The sequence below is a fragment of the Pholis gunnellus genome, assembly GCF_910591455.1.
Source record: "Pholis gunnellus genome assembly, chromosome: 24".
Lineage (NCBI taxonomy): Eukaryota > Metazoa > Chordata > Actinopteri > Perciformes > Pholidae > Pholis > Pholis gunnellus.
In genome coordinates, this window is record NC_136551.1 from 4,553,001 (window position 1) to 4,579,073 (window position 26,073).

At 42.7% G+C, this 26,073-nt stretch overlaps 1 protein-coding gene and 3 long non-coding RNA genes across 5 annotated transcripts; 3 read left to right on the forward strand and 1 right to left on the reverse strand.

The window, feature by feature from the left end:
* The first annotated feature begins 3,088 nt into the window (after nucleotides 1-3,088).
* LOC306715470 (radixin-like) lies at nucleotides 3,089-18,156 on the forward strand. 2 transcript variants are annotated; one of them, XM_079185855.1, is made up of 16 exons: nucleotides 3,089-3,249; nucleotides 4,607-4,700; nucleotides 9,648-9,731; nucleotides 9,876-9,971; nucleotides 10,529-10,651; nucleotides 10,754-10,905; nucleotides 11,079-11,162; nucleotides 11,284-11,430; nucleotides 12,906-13,002; nucleotides 13,114-13,277; nucleotides 13,625-13,755; nucleotides 13,859-14,019; nucleotides 14,136-14,228; nucleotides 14,338-14,574; nucleotides 15,146-15,193; nucleotides 15,887-18,156. In XM_079185855.1, the coding sequence occupies exons 2-16, from the start codon at nucleotides 4,689-4,691 to the stop codon at nucleotides 16,049-16,051; spliced, it is 1,794 nt and encodes a 597-aa protein (XP_079041981.1). In that variant the 5' UTR covers nucleotides 3,089-3,249; nucleotides 4,607-4,688; the 3' UTR covers nucleotides 16,052-18,156. The 2 variants fall into 2 exon arrangements, with proteins under 2 accessions (XP_079041981.1, XP_079041982.1); XM_079185856.1 differs by lacking the exon at nucleotides 15,146-15,193.
* Nucleotides 18,157-18,679: 523 nt separating this feature from the next.
* LOC306715108 lies at nucleotides 18,680-19,795 on the forward strand. The gene is made up of 3 exons (XR_013767655.1): nucleotides 18,680-18,793; nucleotides 19,572-19,629; nucleotides 19,714-19,795. It is a non-coding gene; the product is annotated as an uncharacterized lncRNA (long non-coding RNA).
* A 219-nt stretch (nucleotides 19,796-20,014) lies between these two features.
* On the forward strand, nucleotides 20,015-21,156 carry LOC306715109. The gene is made up of 3 exons (XR_013767656.1): nucleotides 20,015-20,066; nucleotides 20,189-20,270; nucleotides 20,423-21,156. It is a non-coding gene; the product is annotated as an uncharacterized lncRNA (long non-coding RNA).
* Nucleotides 21,157-23,054: 1,898 nt separating this feature from the next.
* LOC306715193 lies at nucleotides 23,055-25,749 on the reverse strand. Its single transcript, XR_013767662.1, has 5 exons — nucleotides 25,643-25,749; nucleotides 25,007-25,066; nucleotides 24,796-24,884; nucleotides 23,940-24,023; nucleotides 23,055-23,787 (listed from the first exon to the last, which is right to left on the reverse strand). It is a non-coding gene; the product is annotated as an uncharacterized lncRNA (long non-coding RNA).
* Nucleotides 25,750-26,073: the final 324 nt, after the last annotated feature.

A 26,073-nucleotide genomic window follows, 5' to 3' on the forward strand; every position in this document is an offset into this window, starting at 1 on the left:
ACCAAAGCTCAGCACACTTTCTTCTTCACGTGGACTTCGCAGGTTCCTAAAAGACACCAAACATTACTCGAACAGCAACGAGACGAGGGAAGACTGACCCGTGACCAGCAGTAGACTCGGGTGAAGGAACACGGAGGGAATAATGGGAACAGAAAGAGACGTGATGCACTGTCCATTTAATTTGGTCAGCAGTGTACAGAAAGGGAGGGAGGAAGGAAAACACACAGGACACTGAGGGTACTTTCGCAATTGCGTAACACATAACAACATGCATGCCTCTGTGCACCAAACAGGGGTGTTAACAACATTACTGGCGCTAATTTGATCTCTTCTCTAAATTGCGCTGTGCAGCAATTTATCTTACTGTAACTGGTACAACAAAATTGAACTTCCCTTAAAAAACAAAAAGAACAATATTTTTTAGAGAGATGTACTTTACTGGAGCAACATCTCCTGCAGGTTTAGCATTCAATATACAACATAGCATGACTCTATCGATGCCTGCAGTGATCTGTGCCAACATCTGCTGAATGATCCAAGTTAGAGGCCCAATTAAATAACTGTTGCAGGTGTATTCATATCTAATGTAAGCATTTCATTTATATTTCAACTAATCGTAATTCTAGTGTTAATGTGTCACACACACATCTGATGGCTTCTGGTAGATCAATCGAAGAAAATGCATCCAATTATCCATTCAATTACCAGTTTCCCCTACAGTGGCTCCTTTCATTTCTTTGACAATAGAGCAGCATGCCCTGAGTCATAAGGACAGAGATCTTGTGACGCGGTGATATGCCGGGCTAAATAAAGACCGAGGCTCGTCCCACATGCAATACAATGTGACACTTCCACCGGCCAAGTTCACAGACCGAGGCCTTGGGGATGTCATCAAGAGCACATGGAAAACAAAGAGTCGACAGATTTCAAGTGCTTCGGTGTTTTCCAAGGAAAAACTCACACACTCACTTTCAATTTCAACCAATACAAATGTTTGTCTTCAGTACGAACTGCACATCTGCATGTTAAGGATTAAAGAGACAAAACGCCAAATTACATGATTTGTATTAGATATAAAAGGAAAAATAGTTTTCATTTGATCTGACGCCCACGGTTAATGAATGATTGCACTGGATGCAATGGTTTGGACATTGACAATCATGCATAACTCACATTAAAGTGAATTCTGTTAGTGACAAGAACTCAACCAAGTAGAGAGCCCAGTGGGAGGGCCAAACACCCCTGTGCACACTGACAGCCGCAGATAGGCTCATTGTGCTGTATTAAACCTCCATGTTTTGCTTCATTTGTCGTCAGTTAAAGTTTAAAAATATACATGACCTTATCCCAGCTCATTTAATGAAACGTATGGTCGCCAGAGGCACACCAGTACACAAGATGAATTGCAAAGGCCAAACCTCATTCCAAAACCCGAATATTATTTTTGTCATTATTTCATTCAAATTGGTAAGCAATTTACACGCCGAATTGTCAGCCTGACTGTATTCATTTAAATGTCCACTGTGGGTTGAATAGCTTTCCTTTGTCAACATGCAAAAAGGAAGTTGGCGTGCTCACGTCTTCATCAGGAACCGTAGATTAATAATTAGTATGCCTACTGACACAGCGGCGCTGCCTCCGTGCGTCCTACCGAGGACAGTCCATTAATGCATCAAAGAGGACGTCATGCTCTATTGTGTTATTATTGTGAATGATGTGTGCACTATTTTAATAGCTAATATAAACGGTGTGTCCTTACCTGCACGTTGTCCCCACAGCAAACAGCTCCGCCCATTCAATTAGCTTTAGCCAGATCAGTCTCCTCCTCCTTCCTTTTCTCCCTCGTCCTGTGGGAAGATACTTTGATAAATTGGCCCTGGCCATTTCAAATAGTTTCCTCACTAGTGTGGAGTGGATTGTTATGATGAGTCAGGGTAATGTCACAAATGTAAATCCATGCACTGGATCTCTCTCAAACGGAGGAACTTTCAATAAGTCATCTGGGACAGCAAGAGAAGGGACACCATGACATCTGGTGGTAGAACTAAAGAAGTGCACAAAATAAAGCTTTTACATACAATAACAAACCTGCTCTATGCCAGAAAGTTGAAATGTTTATTTCACCAGGTTATAGGCCTAAATTGATCCTGATCAGCTGTAGAAGCATGACTAAAAGGCCTGACTGTCAAATGTTACGTGCAAGCCTAAAGGTGATGTTGTTACTATCTAAATAAAGCACGATGAGACATTTGAACTGCAGTTGGAATGATAAGAGTTGGTGACCATCACTAGCCTACATTGTAAAATTGGATATAGATGTATGTATGTGGTTGTAGGCAACATCAGGTCCTTGGATTATTGGTTATTTATGATTAACTATTCATATAAAGCCTATTTATAATTGTTTCAGGCAGTTTGGGATGCAAAAGTCCCTTCTTTCTGCAGCAAATGTGTTGCACATACCAAATTAACTATTTCTAGGGCAAGCCAATACACATATGCAGTCTGCTAGCGACAAGGTAGCCTATAAAAAAATGCCTCGTCTGATATTAATCACTCCCTATACAGCTAATAGCACGATGAATGCACCATGCATCCACTCCTCAGCTGCTGACAGCCATATTGAACATCTCCACAATTAGCTGCATCAAGTATGCAACAGAAACAGAAAACAAGACAGGACAGTAGGCATGTTTCCTTCAAAGTAAAGTTAAAACATGAATAACGATTGGGAGAAACTATTTGGGTGTGCAGAAAAAAAGTCTTGCAACTTCACTTGCAGTCTTAACTTTGATTGTTAAGATACAAAGTGAAATTATTGTTATTTGTGTTCAGTTTTTTAACATAATGATGCACGGTTGTTGCATAATCTCTCAAGATGCTTTTATTTAACATTACTTTTTTAAATTATTGTTGTTATTTGAGACTACTATGTTATTATGGTTATTAAATATGACGTTAAAAGTCAATAAATCATTTTTTTCTTCTTCTCAAACTTTTAGGAGGCTTTTATTTTTTAAAGTCAACACCGGAAGCCGTAGCATTCCGGCTAGCTTGATACTAGCACCTCAAATCGCCTTAAGGTTGTTAAGACTTCAACGGGTTTTCTGCGGGAAATTGTTACGTCAAAAACAACTAAGAGATAAGGAACAACGAACAGAACGGATTTCCCACCGTGGACATTTTCTTACGTGTGAAGACACCGAGTTTTTCCTATCAAATTTAAAGATATAATACTTCGTCCCCACGGTGAGTTGCCTCTCCCTAAAAGATGAGTTTCTCTTCCAAGTTTGGTGCAATAGCGGAAATCCTCGTGTTCACCCAATTTATGTTGTATACGACACGTTAGATAGGACGACTTGTACGAAGTTGTGCCCAATAAACTGCCTGTAAAAGCACCGTAGCTCGCCGTACGTAGTAACAATTTCTCTTTTTTTGTTGGTAAATGTGGTGAATTAATGATGACCAAACGTTTTTGTTTTTTTAGGCTGTATAACTCCACATGTAAGTCACGTTATGAGCGAGGAGAACCGTTATGTGGACTACACCCACTAACTAGCGTGAAAATGTCAGGCTTTCAACGGCCACCTTCTCACTTCATGAGGAGCATTTTGGAAAGAAGAGTTTTGTTACCGCGTGAAACACGTCTTTTTGACACGTCAAACGTATGTATTTAAGTAGTTTCAGCCGTTGCAGCTAACGTTTTACCAAGAATGTAACGGTTGTTGTCGACAGTCTGTATTTAAATAGTTTCATTTATGGTGTGCGGTTGCTGCTAACGTTAACGTTTTATACCAAGACTGTAACGGTTGTTGTCGACCGTGTGATACAAAACGTGGTTAAATTACAGTAACTGAAGCCAACTGTCGGCGGGTAAATACGCGAGCTAATTGCTCTCAAGCTACAAGTGGGCATGTCTCCATCTGAAGCACAACGATACAGCAGTTTGCTTCCTTGCATGTTTTTTATTGAACATAACCATATTATTTTGTTGAGAGCATTATACTCTCACTGTGTGTGGTGGTTCTTCAGTTAACTTACCAACATGGAGTAGGGGTCCTTTTAATGATCTTATTTTGTTTTTTGAGCTGTAACAGTGGATTCATTAATTAATTTAAAAAATGAAGTAGCTGGGTGGGATTCATATAGTTATATAGTTTCATGAACATGTGTATGTATATATATATATATATATATATATATATATATATATATATATATATATATATATACATGTGATAAAGTAACTAAAACTGTCAACCAGTGACAGAAAGCATCTCCTCTAATGCTGTTCCAGCAGGTTATGGTGTGTTATTGATTTTTCATGTGCTTAGACCACTGTATAAGCTTTGAGGTTGTGACACTGCACAATACCATAAGACCACATCGTGTAGCATCCAGATCTGATTGATGTGACACGCTCGCATAACAAAAAACTCTTGTTTTCCCTGGATCATTTCAGTATCCGATGGCAGTTCAACCCAGGTCATTACCTAACTTGCAGGCTTGTGTTTCAGCTCGTAACCCAGGCTGTGACATGTATAGCGTGGGATGATGAGATGCAGGGTGAAATAGATTTTAAAATGTGTCTCTTTTGCTTTTTCAGGTCCTGTGATATAGGTGTTGTTGCCATCCTGTGGCGGATTTTTCCTCTCAGCTGTCCGGTGTAAGAAGTAGAGGAAGCAAAGATGCCGAAACCGGTAAGAGGCCGAAAGGAGCGACATGAGAGTTGGCATCCAAATGTCAGCCGTTTTTAAATCGTACTGTGTTCTACAGAGGTATAGAGAAACGCAGCGCTGATGGTAAGTATTTCATCCCAGTGGCTGCTCCCACTCCTCATACTCCTCTTCCAAGTACACAACAGCCAGAGTGTGAAATGAAGTGCCAGACCCACAGGCCATGCAACTGCAACACTGCTGCCATTGTTGCTTAAAGGGTGGAGTGAATGCCAGAGTCCTGGGATGTGAACAACACCAAAACCAATTTGATGCAGTCCCTTCATGGCTGTCCCACTCTTGTCCTGCTGCTTTTTCTTTCTAAAGACACTTGGGTAGAGCTCATGCATGAGTCTGTGACTATTGCAAGTTGCCAAACTTGTTTTCAATTAACAATGAGAGATTTTCAAATGGGCAATTGTCTCAGCCACTTGCTCTAAGCTCTAAACTCTGGTCTTCTTGATTGATTTTAAAACGCATCTCCTGTCTGGCTCTTTGGTTGGTGGGTGTTTGTGGGTGGGGGGGGTGGTTGTAGTTTGGTAAGCTACAGAAGAGGAACAGCCAGGCACTGATGTCATCCTCCACCTCCCCCTCTTGTCCCCTGAGTCACCGGGGCACCATCCCAAAACGGCTCCTAGGACAGCGGAGGGCCGGCCGCTTGGCTCAGAGCGACATCTCTGTCACAGACCATAGATTGTGTTGTCACATTTTTCAGGAGGTCTCTGTGAGCTCCGCAAACTGTCTCTGAGCAAGCCCCGAAGACAGCTTCATCTACAGGCTGTACTTTTTTAGGACGTCGCTGTCTTTACCCGTGTGGTGGTGCAAGAGGCTGAGTAGTTAACATCGGTGTGCCGGGGGCAGGTTCATTAGGAGGTGGTACTATGTAGCACCCCACAGGAAGACGGCCCTCGTGGCTGTTTCCCCGTTTGCTGGAGAAGGGACCCGTTGTGTACATCGGGGGCCCCGGTCTATGTCAACATCCTGTCTCTGTGGAAGTACAGAGGCAAGGTGAAGAGAGAGGATTATCACCAGACCACTGAGGGACTGTCAGGACAGGAACGACTCGGATGGTTGAACATAACATTTGAGAATAATAGGAAGTGGAGGGAGAGAGAAAAGGCTTCTGGGAATACGTTGTAGTGCTCAGGGGATACTCTGTAGGGATTTTAAGAGGTAGGAAACAGTGAGAGTTATTGGAAGGGAGGAGTTGCCTTCTTGGCGCCGGGCAACATCAGCGCTCTGTTTGCCTGCTCACCTCATTTAAAAATGTTTGGTCCCTAATCACTTTTCCTATTTATTATCCCTCTAGTGTAGCTTGTAAAATCCCTGGAAGCTTTTCAGATCATTTTGCTTTCCTGTGTAAGGGATGCTTCACACACACCTTCCCTTCCCCCAAAGGATGAATGTTTGTAGGTAGGTAGCAGCCATTCCTCCTACGCTACTTCTCTCCCCTCCTTTCCTCCCCTTCGGAGCCTGCCTCACCCAGCAGGGGGGTTATCAGAGAGACAGACAGCTGCTCAGAGCCCTGCAGGCCAGATTAGCAACTCTACTGATTGTAGTGTGTGTGTGCGTCTCTCTTAAGGTCTCTCTCAGCAAAGCTCCTCTAAACTGCTTACAGTAACTTAACAGCTGCACATTTAACAAGGGGCCCGTCTGAGTGGGAACTCGTCTTCCCAATTGAAATGGAGAGGGGGGGGGGGGGGTTTAGAAACATTCTTAAAGGTCATCTAGAAAGACAAAACACAATGGGAATGATGCAGCTACGGGTTTTGAGACTCTTTGGCTTTTCATTTTTGGTGGCCTCAGATGTTCACTTAATAATAATAATAATAATAATGCATCCCCTGAAATGCTACACACTGTACCTTTTTAAGTAAGTGGCGAGAGACAGGAGAAAAAGTTAGTGAGACCGATGTGATGTACACTTTTCAGTAAATGCAGACACAAGATGCTGAGGCATCGTAAAGTACAGCCGTGAAGCATCTGTTACCAGATCTATATGAGCTGCAAACGTGTATTCAATCTACTTGCAAACGTGAAAAATGTTGGCAGAGAAACTGAACTTTATTGGAAATGTGTGGCGCTGTCCAGTCAGTGTGTTTAGTGCCACCAGACAGACTGTGTCGTATAAGGACAGGCTTACAAAAGTGTCTCCTATCGGAGTGTGTGATTAGCTGTATCAGTGCCTCGGCATGACGTTGTCCCTCTTCTCCTCCCCCGTCTCTGGGATTAACTGGCCGTCTGGTCTACACAGGATTCCACCTCTCTGCTCTGTGGGTTGGCCATGTTTTGGCAGAGGCCCTCACATACACACACACATGCAGCACAAAGGTTGACTGTTTAACAGCTGATCGCTGGTGGCAGGCGGGCCCCACACACATGCAGGGGAAGGGACATTCAGGGCCGGTCACTTTGAAACCCCAGCTCAGCACAACATTCTCCACAGCGACTCGTATCGCAGAAAGTCAGTGAGGCAGCTCGTCTTGAACCCAACACAGTCTTAATTCAACGTTTTGTTTGGGATGATATGTTTCCCTAGTATTTAAAAAGTTTTGCCCCATTTGTTACAAGTTATATCATATTGTGCAGGACGTGCATATGGTGTGAAAAGCGGGGCGGAGGTGTCAACGCTTTCTATTTCTGATAGTTCCTCTTGGTTAAAAGGTGTGTCATCTGTTGTGCAAAGGCCAGCTGCAGCCTGCAGTATTATGAAATGAGGAGTAGCAGAGTTGATTCATATTAATCCATCTGTTGTTTGTGTTTTAAAGTGGCAATCCTTAAGATAGCAGTCCTTATTACTATTTATTTTTGCGTGAAAACAATGGTATTGTGCTTAGAGTCCTGGGTCTTTTTTGATACATGAACTTCAGGTTGTCAGTAGTTCTAGTAGTAGTATTTTATGTATGCAATAGAGGAAAAACTAATTTTCTGGGAATGTTGCCGCAGACAGTTTTGTAATATTGCAAATCTGCATTTTATCAAAGGTAACCAGAGTCAATCTGTGTTTTTTCTAGTGAGCAGTAGCTCGTGTTCTATCATGTAACCATATCCTCACTGAAATGATGTTGACAGCGCTGTGTCGGAATAAGCAGCTGATGTTATTGGACATCAGTGATCTAGACTCACCTTCATAAAGCATCTCACAAAGACTACAAATTCTCCATCTCACATTTATAAAGCTCACTACACACTCTCAGCAGTATGTAGAGTTTTTCATTTCAGAGTAACTAAGAACAATAAAGTAATGACGTATTTCCTGTGTTGTGTATTGGAATATTTAGTCTTTGCAGAGCGGGCACAGTATTTTAGAAACCTACTCCACTCTTGTCCAACACACATTTCACATTCATTGCCTGAAAAGCCATCCTTTTCGTGAACCAGTTCTTTTTTTCCTCCCCTGCAGATAGCTGGCATACATTGCATTGTGGGTTGTTTTCCCAGACATGGACTAAGCCTAAAAATAAAGTACATCTCTCTGTGGAATCTTCATTGGAAGACACATCGGCAACAGGCACATAGATCTGGTCTCAAAGAGCACAAAACACAATAACTGCACCCTGACTGAAGGCAGAATATAATCACTTAGTCACTTCAGACTTAATCTTTTCCCGGGAAGCTGCCCACATTATTTTCCAACCAAAATACAGCTTGGCCTTAAGCAGGTTAGCTTAGGAACATGTGGGTTTAGTCCCTTAAAATAATGTGATATAAATGGACTGTCGCACATTACAGTAGTAGTTTAGGCCACGCAGGAGTGTTCATGCGAGATGTCTATAGTGTTTCATGGGTAATTAATGAGCGGGAGGCAGAGGCAGAGACATTGTGGTCAGAGTCCAGCTATGTGCTGTATAGACACAAGTTTCATGGATTATTCATCGCAGGGATATCCAGAGAAACGGAGAGGAATGAGAGTAGAGGGAGAGAAATGCAAAGTCAGCTTTCCTGAGGTTTTGTGTCTAATTGCCCAGTGGATCTTTTCCTCTGTGTTCTCTTCCCGTGTCTCTTCTCCCTCCTGTTGTGTATAGTTGGCTCATCTACAGTAACCTCGCTGTAACTTAATCATCTCTCTTGCTTCCTGTTGCTCTCTATCTCATCTGCATGTTTAGTTTTTCTTCTGCACTCTTGCTAAACTTTTTGCGTTCGCACTCCGCCTCTCATTTTACCGTCTCGCCTTCGTCTGTACCGTGCACTTCTTCCGTGATGTCAACCACTACTGAGGCGACACACAGCTCAGTGTGTGTGTGTGTGTGTGCGTAGGAAGGATGTGAGATGCCTTGGAGGTCAGCACCCCCGCTCTGCTCTGTGCCATCAGCTGCTGCTGGCCTTTTGGCAGCTAATGACCCCAACAGCGGTCCAATGGTATTGGCTGCCTTGAAAGGTGGAGCTTTTTTTTTTCTTTCACCCTGGCAGTGTGTGATGAGAAGATGGAGAGAGACGCAACTTCACACAGTCCCTTTGAAGAACCTGAGTTAGAATATGCATGAGTTAAACAGTTGACCTTCCCGGTATACGCTTTGCATTTTACCCACTGAGTATTATGTTTCTAAAACTTTACTGCACCTCTAAGCGGGGGCTAAAAACGCTTTAATACCAGTAATGTTTCCCGATTGATGATGGAGATTAGTGAATGTTAAGTCGAGATTAGAGAAAAAAGGCACTAATAGTAATGAGCTCAAGGCTGAGTGAGGCATCGTATTATTTTAGTGTGCCAGTAATTGTCCCTTCCACTGACTAGTTTAAAGAAAATGCCCCGAAAGCTTCCAATCGTCACTTTCAACAAAACAATGTGCGGTTCAATAAAACTAGAAAACAATTGAGGGTATTGTGACCTTTTGTGATGACACTCAGGCAGCAGTATCTGATCTGTCCGTGTGAAACCTCTTTCTTTGTGTAATATGGCAAACAAAATAAACCTCTTGTTGTGTTTTCCAGATCAACGTCCGTGTGACCACCATGGATGCAGAGCTGGAGTTTGCCATCCAACCTAATACCACAGGAAAGCAGCTCTTTGACCAGGTGAGTGACATAACCACAACCTAAAAGCTCACGGTGTGTACGCTCTGCAGGTGTCTTGGGGGTTTAAAAAAACCCATAGTTTAACATCATTTTTAACCTGATGCTTTTAGCACCTGTAAGACTTGATATTTGTTTTGTTGTCAGGTGGTGAAGACAGTTGGCCTGCGGGAGGTCTGGTTCTTTGGCCTCCAGTATGTGGACAGTAAAGGTTACAGCACTTGGCTCAAACTCAATAAGAAGGTCCGTCTTACTCTACGTTCACTGTCTCTACCTCCTTCTCTTTTTAGTTCTTTGTCAGTGCTTTTCTTCTCATGTTATCTGTCTTTCATTAGTCGGTGTCTGTTTTTTGCCGGGGATCTTTATTTGCCTAGAAGCTCTGCTGTGGTCTGGAGACTTCCTCTCTCGCTCAGGCCAACACACCCTCCAGCCTTAACGTCCCTGCTTTTACAGTGTGTCTGTGTGTTTTTAAAGTATGCCTGAGAGAAAACCCCCGTCGCACTCCACAAGTGTGTGTGTGTGTGTGAGAGAGACGGAGTGAGAGGCAGCAGGGGGTACAGAAAAAATGTAGTGAATTCCGCTTACATTGAAGTGCTGTGTGTCTTTGTGTGTGTTATGAGCACAGATGTGTGTGCTTGTTGAGGCCCTCCAGTCACTGTAGACACATGCAGGGCTCTCTGGATGATCTGTGAGAGCCCAGTAACACATGTCCCCCAGATATATCAAAAGATCTGACCAGATTACAAACCTTCATGCTGATGAATAGATGATCGGATGCTGATGTTGTGTCTGTCTTCCAGGTGACTCAGCAGGATGTGAAGAAGGAGAACCCTCTGCAGTTTAAGTTCAGGGCCAAGTTCTTCCCTGAGGATGTCTCAGAGGAACTCATTCAGGAGATCACCCAGAGACTCTTCTTCCTGCAGGTAAGAAGCCACTCACTGGTGTAGTTCAAATGATCCAATATTTATAGTTTAAATGCATTTAATGAGTTCCATTTGTTAACTCCCTCCCTCCTGTTTCACCAGGTGAAGGAGGCCATCTTGAACGATGAGAACTACTGTCCCCCAGAGACAGCCGTGCTGCTGGCGTCGTATTCAGTCCAGGCCAAGTATGGAGACTACACCAAAGATGTCCACAAGCCTGGGTACCTCACCCACGACAGGCTGCTGCCTCAGAGGTACACACACACAGCATATGTCACAATGTATAAGGCTCTGCTGTGAGTGTTGAGTTATCACACACAGACCTGTCGAAACCTGGAATGTTGTTTTGCGCCCTGTTGGAATTTTCAATGATTTCCTCTGGAGGAAACCGTTGCTTGAGGTGAAGTCATTGTGTTTGTGTACACAGAGTCCTGGAGCAGCACAAGCTGACCAAGGAGCAGTGGGAGGACAGGATACAGACCTGGCACGAAGAACACCGAGGAATGCTCAGGTGTGTGTCAGACGTTCCTTCTTCTTCTCTTGAGAACCATATAACTATATATCAGTTAATGTTTTCTAATAAAACATATGTTAAATATAGTCTTCTAACTCCTGCTTGTCCTCCTCTTTAGAGAGGACTCGATGATGGAATATCTTAAAATTGCTCAGGACTTGGAGATGTACGGCGTCAACTACTTTGAGATCAAAAACAAGAAGGGCACACAGCTGTGGCTGGGCGTGGATGCCCTTGGCCTGAACATCTACGAACACGAAGACAAGTAAGGGACACACAAAAGACACACACACACACACACACACACACACACTGACACATTCGTTGAGTTTATTTACAACATAAGTGATGCATTCTGGGGGAAAATTCAGTCCTCAGCTTTCAGATTCAAACACTCTTTTATTTTTCAAATTTTTTATGTGTTGTGTTTAGTGTGGGAACCCCGATAAATAATAAATACTGATGTGTATCTATACAATCTCATGATTACAAGGGCATCAGAGCCGTGGCTTGCAGTTGATTACTTAACCGCAGCAGACATGAGGACGAGTGAGTAGGTGGAGGCTTATGAGGCAACGCGCCACAAACCGATGTGTGGACACGCATGTCGTCATGAAGGTGTCTGTTCTTACTCAACCTCATCTCAAGATCAGAGCCTTTTGTCTTATTTGTTGGCAAAATAGATGAAAAATACAAAGCAAAACACAATAGTATGATTCTGTAAGTTTCAGTCTTTGTGTTTTGGATTATTTTTAGTGTAGTTTTTAATATGTTTTATAGATTTTTCAAGGATTTACGTTATCTAATGTCCAAAGGACAGGGATTATGTGCAGATCAGAGCGCATATTGTAAGCACTCAGAACAGTTCAACTGTATTGGTCAGCTCATGAACAACTGACTGTTCAGCTTTGACATTTTGGGGTTTGTCACAATCTTTTGGAAACGTAAATGTGTTCACAAGCCAGTCTGCAGTAACTGACTGATTTATTTATGTTCTTAAACTGTATTTAGTTGTAGCACTGCAGTGGCCTGAAATCTGATACTCTGCACCAGAATATGGCTCCATTTGCCAATAGATATTAAAGATTTATGTACTGCTCTCAGAGCCCGATGCCAACATGACATGCACAATGTTAACCCGGTTTAGCGGAAGCAACGCTATTTTTAGAGGTGAAACCGAAAGGTGGGGTGGGAGGTGGAGAAAGGAAGACTGTCCGTCCGGTGTAGGAGAGTCTTTCCTGTCCTCTCTGGTCAGAGATCTGTTTTTCACCCCTTTGTGGAAGAAAGGATAGATTTTATCACAACTCCTGTAGCATTTCCTTTCACTGCTTTTCCCTTCCTGTCTGTTATCTGAAGTCATCACTACTGCCACCCTTGTTCTCTTATCCAGGGGACAAAGGAAGGAAAGAGGGATAGTTTCTACATCCTCAATATCTATTATTCCCTTCTATTTTATTTCTTTCCATTTGCTCTTTTTGAGTAAAGAACACCCACCATCCTTTCCACTCTTGGCAGGAAGTGATAAGTTTCATCCACCTACTTCTCTTTTCTGTCACTCTTCACTAAAACTGAAAGTGTGTTCAGTCTCATGATTTCCTGTAAGATGGTCTGTTCACACTAGGCACCATCTGCTGGCTGAAAGTTCAAAAACCTTCCACAACCAACGGTGTAACACCCACTATTCTATATATCGCCACATGAGTGGGACACAAGTAAACTGTTCACCACTTATTTCCTCAGGTTGACCCCAAAGATTGGCTTCCCCTGGAGTGAGATTCGAAACATCTCATTCAATGACAAAAAGTTTGTCATCAAACCTATTGACAAGAAAGCGCCTGTGAGTGTCCCATTTATTAAAAGTATATCAAAGTCAACAAATATCTTTCTTCTTAATGTATAGAGGAAACTTGACCTGCGTCACATTAAAGGATATATTTCTCTCATGTAGGACTTTGTGTTCTATGCTCCGCGACTGCGCATCAACAAGCGTGTGTTGGCGTTGTGTATGGGGAACCACGAGCTGTACATGAGGAGGAGGAAGCCCGACACCATCGAGGTGCAGCAGATGAAGGCTCAGGCCCGAGAGGAGAAGCACCACAAACAGATGGAGAGGTACTTCATTTGGTTTGTTCCTTCGGTCAGAGAAAGGCCTTCTGGAAAACGTATATACACTTCACTGACTTTTGACAATACATAAATATATATCCAAACACTTCCACTTGAGTATTTAAGTCCAATGGAAATCAAAAGTAGCTGCTGTAGTCGACTAGTTCTCCACTAGAGGGCAGTCTTTCCTCTTTTACGTTCATTATCTGAGGCGTTCAGTTAAAGCTTCTGCAGGAGTTACCAGCCCTTTACTCGGGTCAGGATCATTTGCTGCGTTCCTCTGTATTTGTTACTATATTAAAGTAAAGTTATTACATTATTACAGTTATTATTATAATTCCAAAACTTCTCAGGGCTCAGCTGGAGAATGAGAAGAAGAAGCGAGAGTACGCCGAGAAAGAGAAGGAGAGGATAGAGCGCGAGAAGGACGAGCTCATGGAGAGGCTGAGGCAGATTGAAGAGCAGACGATGAGAGCTCAGAAAGGTACCTTTTGTATTCCCCTTTGCTGCTGCCCTCCTAAAATGTGTAGAAGATGAAATGAAAGATGAGATCGTGTGTCACATGTTGGTGTGTCTGCCCGCCACAGAGCTGGAGGAACAGACTCGCCGGGCCCTGGAGCTGGAGCAGGAGAGGAGGAGAGCGAGGGAGGAGGCCGAGAGGCTGGAGAGAGAGAGGCAGACGGCGGAGGAGGCCAAGGCAGAGCTGGCCAGACAGGCTGCAGACCAGCAGAAGACCCAGGAACAACTGGTGTGTGTGTGTGTGTGTGTTCACTGATCATGTGAGCAACTACAGGCTGGCTTACATGGATATTCAAAAGTCTTTGTTCACACAATTCTCTGGTGCGGGGTCTATATTTCCTCCAGGCTGCTGAACTGGCTGAATTCACAGCCAAGATCGCTCTCCTGGAGGAAGCCAAGAGGAAGAAAGACGATGAGGCCTCAGAATGGCAGTATAAGGTACAGGATTACAGGAGAACACCGGCTTCTTTAGATGTCCCCAGACGTTCAGCCATGTCTTTTAACACGATGGTCTACATATTTCACACTCTGTCTCCATGCCCTCCAGGCTCTGTCAGCCCAGGAGGACCTGGAGAAGACCAAGGAGGAGCTGAAGACTGCAATGACTGTGGTGCCAGTACCTCCGGGCGGCAATGCTGAAAACGAGCACGATGAGCAGGATGACAACCACACCGAGGCCAGCTCAGAGCTCTCCAATGAGGGCGTCAGCCAGCTGGACCTCCGCAGTGAAGAGGCGCGCGTCACCGAAGCCCAGAAGAACGAGAGGGTGAAGAAACAGCTGCAGGTGAGAACGAGGGGCCAAAACCTTTGAGGGTCCAATGTAGCTTGTCTTGACCTGCCAGCCTGTACACAGTTTGCACCCCTCGCCGCTTCCCGGGTCCTCTCTCGCTGCGGGTTAGGGTTGGGGCTCCAGGAGACTATGCTCAGTCTCACGAAATCCTGTAATATATGCAACTTTGTGCAGTAATTCATTGTGCGGACAGCGGTGATTCGTATCTGAGTTATCAAGGTTGCCAAAGTGGGACTTTAAAAATTGGTCCAGGGTTGGCGAGAATGCTTCCACGTAAAGTCTGAAACGTTTCATTGAAAGGCTTTATTAACACTTGATTAATAACAAAATGATATGACCCTGCTCACTACTTTTCCCAATGTCGAATGAACTCTCACACGCAATATACAGTTCACTTAAATCTCCAAAATAAAAGTACCATCGAATATATGATAAATGACCCTCATGTAGACAACAACCTGGGGTCGAAATTGAGAACACTTTTTGAATAAACACACCTCTTAAATTTAACCAAAAGAGATTTATGTCTCACAAATAACAACAAGATTATATTATTTTCTAACAGCAGTTTTGTTGCAAAGAAGAAACACCGGCCAAGAAATGGCAAATAAGGGTAAGATAATGCATCCTTCTCTGTCCATTCTTTAAACTCCTGCTGGCTTAGACTGCAGCCTGGCTCTTAAGAAGATCTACTGGTCATAAATCGATCAATCGGATAAAAGTACATCAAATCTCTGAATATCTTTCCTCACCTTGAATGCACTCCAGGGACTGTAGATCTATGCTGGGCTACTGCATAAGCCAGGACTGAAGCTATGGCAAGAAGAATTTACACGGCAACCAAAGAGATTTGTATTAACCAGAGCTCCCCAAAAAGTATGACATCGCCACCTGAAAGGGCCAAGTTATGTTCAAGATCACATTAACATTCAAATGGTATTCATGGGCCAGAGTGTTCAGTGTTTTGTGAGTATGTTGTAGAGTCACTTCACACGTCTTTTAAATCAGACTTCATTTCTGTTATGTCAGCAAGATCTTTATTGAAAATGTGGGAACCCTGATTTATATTAAACACATTGGACACACATAGAGGCTGTATATAAGTGGCTTTGCATCGATCTGATTTTAAATGATTTGTTTTATTTTTGCTCTTCTGTCCTGTCTCTTCTCTGCAACCTTTATACATTTTCTTTGCCCTCTGTTGTTTTTCCTCTTTTCTTTTTACCTTTTGCGTCTTTCCTTCGTCTTTATCCTTCCTCCTCCTCCCTCATCGCCCTCTCATCCTTCCGTCTCTTCTCTCTCCCAGACGTTGAGCTCAGAGTTGGCCGAGGCCAGAGACGAAACCATGAAGACGCAGAACGACGTTCTCCACGCGGAGAACGTGAAGGCGGGCCGAGACAAATACAAGACGCTGCGTCAGATCCGATCCGGCAACACGAAGCAGCGCATCGATGAGTTTGAATCCATGTGAGAGCAGCGCCTCAGGGGTACCTGCTCCAGAACTGTCCCCCCCCCCCGTCCCCCCCCGACACCCCGAGGCAATATTGAGAAATCCTCTTGTCAAACTTTGCCAAAGTCCCGCCCCCTCATCTCCATATATGGACGCCACTCTGAACAAGCAAATCTTGTCCTGCAGAGATCCTCTGTGATCCTTAAAGCACAGAAGAGAAACTGTTCAACCAAAAGGGAAGCGATTGGATTTATTTTATTTTGAGCAAACATGGCCATAGAAAGCTTTTGTTGTTGTTTTTTTTTGCTTTGCTTGACAGCTTGAATGCAAAGGTTTAGAATGATTGCCCGTCTCCTTGTTTTTAAGTGACTTCCCTCTGCTTTAGTTAGACCCGCCCTTCTTTTTAGTTGTCCGTCGAACACATTGAGCTTCAGGCTGTGTATAAAGCCTGGAGTTTGGGGATAAATGAGGTCACTACTATGATTCAGCCTCTAACCTATATCGATGTCGAAGCGTATCACAAGCTAGTCATGCTACTTCTCTTGGCATCTGTGAGGTTTTTTTTTTCACTCTAATCAATCAATTCAAACTGTCATTTCAATGTTACATTTATAGGTTCATGTGAAAAATGACACTGCAGTATTTTAGAAGTTTAATTTCAGGCTGGATATGAGGAATAGCAGTAAGTGAGTTGACCCTCGTAGGGAAAAGAGCCACCCAACTTGTCACGTGACGGGTTTCGTTGAAGGAATGTAGCAACGGTAACAAAGGGAAAGTGTGTGTTTTACATGCAGAGGTGATTGGACAGCATGTGAGCCTAGAAGTGTTCTAAAGATAAGCTAACTGGTAGCTGTGTGGCGTCCCAGTGTTTGGTTCCCAGTCACCATCGATGGTTTTCTCTGCCTACCGGCTCACAAAGGAAGCCAGCGTAACACACGGGACAGACGGAGGAACAGAGAGACGAGTACTATGTCCCAGCTGTTTGTCTGCCTGTCCAACCGTTTGAGTGAAACATACATACAGATGTGTACAGATGTGTAAGCTGAGGCCTGGCACCTCTCTGGGGAGCTTATGAAGACATCGGTCCTTGTCCCAGGACGAATCTCTACCTCAGTAATGTTAGCGGTGGTGACTGACGGTCAACCCCCTCCCTTTCCAAAAGTACAAAAAGGAACGTCACTATTTGACTTGGTTGCTGTTACATCCTTGAGTGGTGCTCCTGGGAAGGCTACGTTGGTTGGGTTCAGGATCTCAAGAGACCGTTAAGGGTCTAGGGTGGACATTATTTTTTGGGGGTCCTGTGAAGCATCTGGTTCTCACCCAAGATTCAAAAGAAGGCTCTCCTGTGTGATAATGAATTCAGACGGTTTGCAGACCTGCAATGGATTCACGGGACGGAGAGACTTGTGAATACAGAGATGCATTATGGGTAGTTCTAATGTGAAGGGACCTTGCTATTGTGATTTCTGCAAATCTCTCCCGAGTCAAATAAAAGGTTTGGCCAATTTCTTCCCCTAAAATCGTATTATGAATGAATCATTTGTGCTCAAACAAACTGACTCCATCTTTTGTGGGGTGGAAATATGTTCCATATGTTTTTGTTTTTTTAAATGAGTAAATAAGTTGTTTTTTTTTGGTTTTTTTATTTACAAAATGATGACAATGTTACAGTATTATTTGTTACGCTATACTTGACAGCTGGTGTAGGTTGATATTTTTTTTTAAATAGAGTTTTAAAGTTAAAGCACTGAAGCCTCTTGTGTTAACGTCACAGTGTCTATTGTTAGTTTGCCATAGCAGGTTACAAAGTGATCCTGTGCTTCCAGCTCATATTTTTGTATTGTGTTCGAAGACCCTAAACCAGCAGCACACAGCTCTACTGGGCAGCTTCATTGGAGGGGAAAACTCTAGTTGACACGTCCACAACCCACAACCCCCCCCCCCCCCCAGACTGTTATCGGCCCTCCTGTCCCCTCCATTGAAGCCTGTGTCTGTGATGTGATCTTTGGCACCAGCTGTCACGTTTTGCCGTTTGTTTTTGCTCATGTTGGTATTCTTTAAGATGGAAGGCACAGATGGATTGCAGTCCATTTCATTGGTTCTGAAATAAAAGTTTTAAATTTTGATTTTGTGTTTTGACCCATTTGTATCACAGATTTATATCCTGATAACGTATCGGGATTCAGTTCTATCCTTTTTTAATATATAAAGGATGATCTATCACCATCGTAATCTCTAGATTAATTCATACATTTGACTGATTTGGCTTCAAGCCTGAGCGACTAACAGTCCCCTTTAAAAACAAATATCTTGTGTAAAGAATACAAAACATTTTACCAACAGACTGGTTTAGAAGCATAACCTATGGTGTGTGTATGTGTATATGTACAGTATGTATCTAAAAATATATAGAGGTAAAAATAATATTGATGGTCTGTAAGCCAATGTTGGAAACTGAGTAGCTGAGCCTATCCTCAATCTTTATTAATCACTTGTATTTTCTTTTCTTTTTGTGTTTTTGGTACAATGACCCCCACAATGAAAGACACACCCCCCCCCCCCCCGGGCGTCATCTCGCTGAGGCTCTATTAAACTCTCGCCGGTGAACTGACCCAATGACGCATGCGCACACGAGTGACAACTTGAGCGGATCCTCACACGGGAGAAGTTCTCGAGTCCTTCTGAACCTGCTACACAGAGACGTATGGAGGATAAAGTGAAGCAGGAGAGGAAGGAGAACAACATGAAGAACTGGAGTTTATTGTGAGTTGTTCTGTCATTATTGGGTTATTTAGTCTGAGGCTGAACGGACACAAACAAACAGACAGGTATCTTCATTTGAAGCTAGCCTGAAGCTAACTTATGCTAACGTACGTACAGTTGGTACTTTGACTGTTTTGGGTGAATAAACGATTGACGCAGCGGTCAAATGCACCTGAATCATGTGAGGCGTAAACAAGAGATTATTGTAAGAAGAAACATGGCGTTTTATATCAATTTTATATACTTTTCCTACTGTCATTGTCAGAGGAAATCAACGCCACCTGTGGATGCGCAACTTGGATGCGCAACTTGAACTACATCCGGATATGATGATCCTCTCTAGTCGGTTTACGGGTTTATTTTGAAAGTGAATTTATGAATGAATTTTAAAAAGACTGACGTCACATCATCAGTTTTTCCTGAGTGATGAAGCTGCTTGTTATATAAATGACACATTTTATTGTTTGCCAATCATATTTATTGATACTGAGTGATACATGTGACATGTGCCCACTGATCACAGAAGAAGTTGTAAACAACTTTGGTGATTTTGTAGTAAAAAGTAAAAATCAAGCTCTTGGAACAAAGTCACGTCCACTTTCCAATAAGATCGACATATTTCATGACTTAATTTGATTAGAATTATTTAAAATAGTTAACGACAAAATGAACTGAAAGATAATGTATCAGTGCAAATATCCACTCTTTCTTTCATACAACAAGGTCTGTTTAAGTGTTTGTAACATGGTTCAACTTTATTTATTCTGTTTCATCGTAGACGCTTCCAGGAGGTCTGGTGTTGACTCTGTCTGTGGGAACTCTGGAGGAGTCTTCAGGTTTGTCCAAATCCTGCATTTCTCTGTCATTTTAACCTTGAATGTGTTGCATGTTAAGTGCTTTTATTTGTCTCACACTTTTAGATGTTTGGCCTCAATGACATCTGGGAAGGAGACGTGATGAAGACCAACTGAGAGAACAGCGTCTCTGTGTTACAGCTCTGAGGTAGGATATTTATTTTCTCATTACCAGCTGCATTGTGTTTAATGTTGAATATTGAAAGCATAATACATATTTTAAATTCTTTATGAACTTGTTGATATGATCTGTAATAGACATGGACGTTCAGTGTGAATATCATTATCTCTGATGTCTCCTCAGAATACCTGAAGATGATATTACAGCACATTTAAGGAGCTCGTTTTCTTCTTTGTTGGTTCTCAGAGAAAAGACAAGGGGGAGGAGCAGCAGACAGGATGGAGACAAAGTGTTCAAGGTGAGAGACAGGCCCCCAAAACACCACCGTTCTTCCACATCTGGAAACTGCAAATGACATGATACTTGTATGTGAATGGTTGTGCGTCTGTAATGTGTTTTCTTTGCATCTCTGTCCTTCAGAAAACGCTAGCGGAGCAGCTGGAGAACCTCGGAGGCTCCTGAGAAGCAGCTTAGCCGTCCCAGATCTCAGACAGAGGAAGCTGTAAGTATAGTTTGTCATACAAATGTACGAATAAAGTTTGCACTCATGAAAACGTTGATAACCGTTATTGTATTTATTGTTGCAGTAGTAGTAATAATAATACATGTATGTGATGCATTTTATAATGTTGTCTTCTCTTCTTTTCTCCTCAGATGAGTGCAGACTTTCCAGACCAGACCTGAGGACGACGGGGTTTCTGCTCTTCATCCCCGTCGTCTTCTGCTGCTGTGCGGTTACTCTGAGATCTAAAATGAGAGAGTGGGGGGTGGTTCAACAGTTGAAAATTTGCTGTGTCGCTGACTTTTTAATAAAACAAAACTTCCATAACCCTCTCCGTTCACTTCTCTGAAAACCCGGGAGGAGACGGACGTCTCGACTCAACCGGGGTACTGGACATTGACGTCCTCACACAGGTGAGGAGCGAACCCGGGAACCCGGGATCCAAACCGGGAACTGTGTCACAACACCATCAAGTCACTCCCGCTTTGAACTGTTCTCTTGGTATATTTGACTTCTTCCTTTGGCTGTTACACCTCAAAAGCCACTGCACCACATAAGGATTGAACCCACAAACTCCTGTCTTCTAAGCAGTCGTCCATCACCTCACGCTATCTGATCTGACACTCATGTGTGTTTCATTGCATATTTGTCTCCTCTGTTTTGACTGGTTGACCTAAACATGTAACGCACTACTGAAGGTACAAACTCATAACCTCCAGTCACTCATAACCCAGCCTCACTTATGTCAAGTCGTACATCTTCATAGAATATTTGACTTCCTCATCTTGGCTGTTGGACCTTAAAATTCACCGCACCCCGGGATCGAGCCCACAACCTCCAGACTCCTGATCAGTCCTCTATCACCCTGAGCCATCGGATCTGACACGCTGACCTGCTGCAGCGTCACACTTTCATCTGCAAAAATAAACTATCACTCTTCTCTATAAAGCTGCTTCAGTTTTGTTGTCAGTGTTTCACATGTGTGGAGGAAACAGACTGGACCTTCCTGAAACACAGTTAGGGTTTCATCCTTTCACCTCATGTTGTCACGCATCACTCGTGTCGGAACTTTCACTCAAAAATCTCTGCACCTCACGAGGAGCGAGCTCATGAACTCAGGTCTTCTGAGCAGTCTGCTAACTGACTGAGCTGTTTGGTCACACCGCCTTCACTCAGCTCTGAAACACAGAAAACCTCTGAAAAAACTAACATTTAAGCGACTTTCCAACAATGAGAGATTGTTCTGCACATTTACAAATAAAACACCAGATCACATTATGAGTCATCTTCAGTTGTGGTGTCTCTAATCGGTGGTGGAAACAGACCGGACCTTCCTGAACCAGAGTCTGGATTTGGTCCCTTCTCCTCAGGGTGCCACGCGTCACTCACTGTCAGCTGCTTATCTCGGTGAGCTATCCCTGAAGCTCGAGGCCCGTTTGTTCTGGGCTTTGTTCTCCACACTGCTGCTGTATGATCTTCTTAAAATCAAACTTCCAGACCGCGAGTCGAGAACCTGGACGCATGAGAAAACCAGGAATCCTTACCGCTTGACCATCTATGACGTTTTTAACGCTCACGCTAACCTATACTAAGTAAACGATGCAAAACATGCACAAATGTAAAGAAACACAAGATTTGATGAAATACAACATTATATACACAGTTAGTAAGAATAAATATTTAAACATAATAATTTAGATGTTAAGATATTAAAGATATTAGATATTAAATTATTCTTACTAACTGTGTATGTAATGTTGTATTTTATCAAACCTTGTGTTTCTTTAAATGTTTGCATGTTTCACATCGTTTACTTAGTATAGGTTAGCATTAGCGTTAAAAACGTCATAGATGGTCAAACGGTCAACGCATGAGAAAACCAGAATGCGGTGACCGCTTCACCATCTATGACGTTAATATAATTATTAATAATAATAATAATAATTTAATAATTATAATTAATAATTAATTATTTAATAATAATAATAAATTAATTATTTAATATCTAATATCTTTAATATCTTAACATCTAAATTATTATTAAATTATTATTTTTAAATATTTATTCTTACTAACTAACCCTAACCCTAACCCTAACCCTAAAAACGTCATAGATGGTCAAGCGGTAAGGATTCCTGGTTTTCTCATGCGTCCAGGTTCTCGACTCGCGGTCTGGAAGTTTGATTTTAAGAAGATCATATAGCAGCAGTGTGGAGAACAAAGCCCAGAACAAACGGGCCTTGAGCTTCAGGGATAGCTCACCGAGATAAGCAGCTGACAGTGAGTGACGCGTGGCACCCTGAGGAGAAGGGATCAAATCCAGACTCAGGTTCAGGAAGGTCCGGTCTGTTTCCACCACCGATTAGAGACACCACAACTGAAGATGACTCATAATGTGATCTGGTGTTTTATTTGTAAATGTGCAGAACAATCTCTCATTGTTGGAAAGTAGCTTAAATGTTAGTTTTTTGCAGAGGTTTTCTGTGTTTCAGAGCTGAGTGAAGGCGGTGTGACCAAACAGCTCAGTCAGTTAGCAGACTGCTCAGAAGACCTGAGTTCATGAGCTCGCTCCTCGTGAGGTGCAGAGATTTTTGAGTGAAAGTTCCGACACGAGTGATGCATGACAACATGAGGTGAAAGGATGAAACCCTAACTGTGTTTCAGGAAGGTCCAGTCTGTTTCCTCCACACATGTGAAACACGAACAACAAAAGTGAAGCAGCTTTATAGAGAAGAGTGATAGTTTATTTTTGCAGATGAAAGTGTGACGCTGCAGCAGGTCAGCGTGTCAGATCCGATGGCTCAGGGTGATAGAGGACTGATCAGGAGTCTGGAGGTTGTGGGCTCGATCCCGGGGTGCGGTGAATTTTAAGGTCCAACAGCCAAGATGAGGAAGTCAAATATTCTATGAAGATGTACGACTTGACATAAGTGAGGCTGGGTTATGAGTGACTGGAGGTTATGAGTTTGTACCTTCAGTAGTGCGTTACATGTTTAGGTCAACCAGTCAAAACAGAGGAGACAAATATGCAATGAAACACACATGAGTGTCAGATCAGATAGCGTGAGGTGATGGACGACTGCTTAGAAGACAGGAGTTTGTGGGTTCAATCCTTATGTGGTGCAGTGGCTTTTGAGGTGTAACAGCCAAAGGAAGAAGTCAAATATACCAAGAGAACAGTTCAAAGCGGGAGTGACTTGATGGTGTTGTGACACAGTTCCCGGTTTGGATCCCGGGTTCCCGGGTTCGCTCCTCACCTGTGTGAGGACGTCAATGTCCAGTACCCCGGTTGAGTCGAGACGTCCGTCTCCTCCCGGGTTTTCAGAGAAGTGAACGGAGAGGGTTATGGAAGTTTTGTTTATTAAAAAGTCAGCGGCACAGCAAATTTTCAACTGTTGAACCACCCCCCACTTTCTCATTTTAGATCTCAGAGTAACCGCACAGCAGCAGAAGACGACGGGGATGAAGAGCAGAAACCCCGTCGTCCTCAGGTCTGGTCTGGAAAGTCTGCACTCATCTGAGGAGAAAAGAAGAGAAGACAACATTATAAAATGCATCACATACATGTATTATTATTACTACTACTGCAACAATAAATACAACAACGGTTATCAACGTTTTCATGAGTGCAAACTTTATTCGTACATTTGTATGACAAACTATACTTACAGCTTCCTCTGTCTGAGATCTGGGACAGCTGAGCTGCTTCTCACGAGCCTCCCTGAGGTTCTCCAGCTGCTCCGCTAGCGTTTTCTGAAGGACAGAGATGCAAAGAAAACACATTACAGACACACAACCATTCACATACAAGTATGACTACTACAACAAAGGTTATCAACGTTTTATATCAGTACATTTTTATGGCAAACTATATTATGACTATTAAAAACATGACATTTTCAATGAATAGAATGACATTTTTATGACGGACTATGTTGATTTTTTTAATAACATACAATACAATTTTAATTTGAGGACTTTTTACGGCATACATTACTATGATCATTTTAGCTTGTTTTATGACGTACTATACTTTGATATCTTAATAGCAAACTATAATATGGCTTTTTTACGGCATACTATACTGTATTATTTTGACTTTTTTATGTCATACTATACTATCATCTTTTTGGGATTGTTTTTTGACACACTTACTATGGATTTGATATTTTAATGAGATATTATACCAAAATCTTTACAACATACAATACATTGCCATTTATTTATGATATACTATACTCTTACTTTTTATGAAAATCTTTATGACATACTATACTTTGCCTTTTTGTGATTTTAAATGATATATACTTTACCATTACTTTTTTGTGACACACTATCAAATCTCTTGACATTGTATTTCATGACTTTTTATGAAAGACATTTTTGAAAGAAATATTTCATAACATTCTATGTAATTCCCCTGGTTTCATTCTACACAAACTATTATTAAAAAAGGCAAAAATGCAATTAAAACATTTGAAAAATCAAGATGAAGAGAAGATTTTGCTTTACTGGTGTTTCTTACTCTGCAGGTTGGTCCAGCATCCTCTGCTTGTCTTGGACTTCGTCTCGGAGGCGGCTGAGCAGCTTCTCCAGCTGCTACTCCAGCATTTTCTGGAGGATGGAGACACAAACAACACATCACAGACACACAACCGTTCATATATAAGAAGCATGTGTTTCGACTGTTGCGGTTTACAGATGGTGGTTTGTTTCTCAGGTCCATCTCTCCTCACCTTGATGTCCTCGTCTCCATCCAGTCTGCTGCTCCTCGCCCCACACCTTGAGTCTTCTCTCTGAGAACCAACAGAAGAAGACAACTAAAATGGGCTGTAATGTCAGCTTGAGGTATTCTGAAGTCCGCCTCAGTCCACAGGGAGGCTGTCACGGTAGACGAGCGATCGATCAATATGTGTGATCGCACATATTTCGCAGCCGGCTAGAGAGACCAGATTCTACTGTGCATGTGTTGAACCCCCCTGATAGACTGACATCCCCTCTTAACTCCCCGTAGCTGGCCTACAAAAACGCGTCATCCCTGCAACACTCTATTATTCCATATCATTTATGAAGTACGCCCTCTAGTGTTCAACGCAAGGAAGTGCATCTCTGTGGATGGTTAGAAAGCCAACTCCGAAATAAGAAAACAAATATTAAACCGTCCAACTTTTCACTTGCAAACAAACGGAAAAATATAACTGTATCCAATAATCAAGACGAAATTAGCATAACATGCAAATATACCGTACATTATCACACAGCAAGATAGTCCACACACAGTCCACAGGTGCCTTGATTAAGGTTAGCGTCACCTCTGACAACAACAGCAGAACGACTATAACCAAAAGCCCCTGAATGACATCGTAACTCACAGGTAACGTTAGCTGCAGGTCTCCCGTTTCCTCTGGTCCTCCATTCACAAACTGTCGACACGCGAGCAGTGACCGCTCAGGTTGTTGTCAGCCATCTTGGATGCGTCATCAGGTGAGCTCGTCCACCTGAGCTAAATAGTGATGACCTCACAGGAAGAGCGCGTCAGAACTGAAGGAGCTTTATAGAGAAGAGTGATAGTTTATTTTTGCAGAAGAATATGTGACGCTGCAGCAGGTCGGCGTGTCAGATCCGATGGCTCAGGGTGATAGAGGACTGATCAGGAGTCTGGAGGTTGTGGGCTCGATCCCGGGGTGCGGTGAATTATAAGGTCCAACACTGAAGATGAGGAAGTTAAATATTCTATGAAGATGTACGACTTGACGTAAGTGAGGCTGGGTTATGAGTGACTGGAGGTTATGAGTTTGTACCT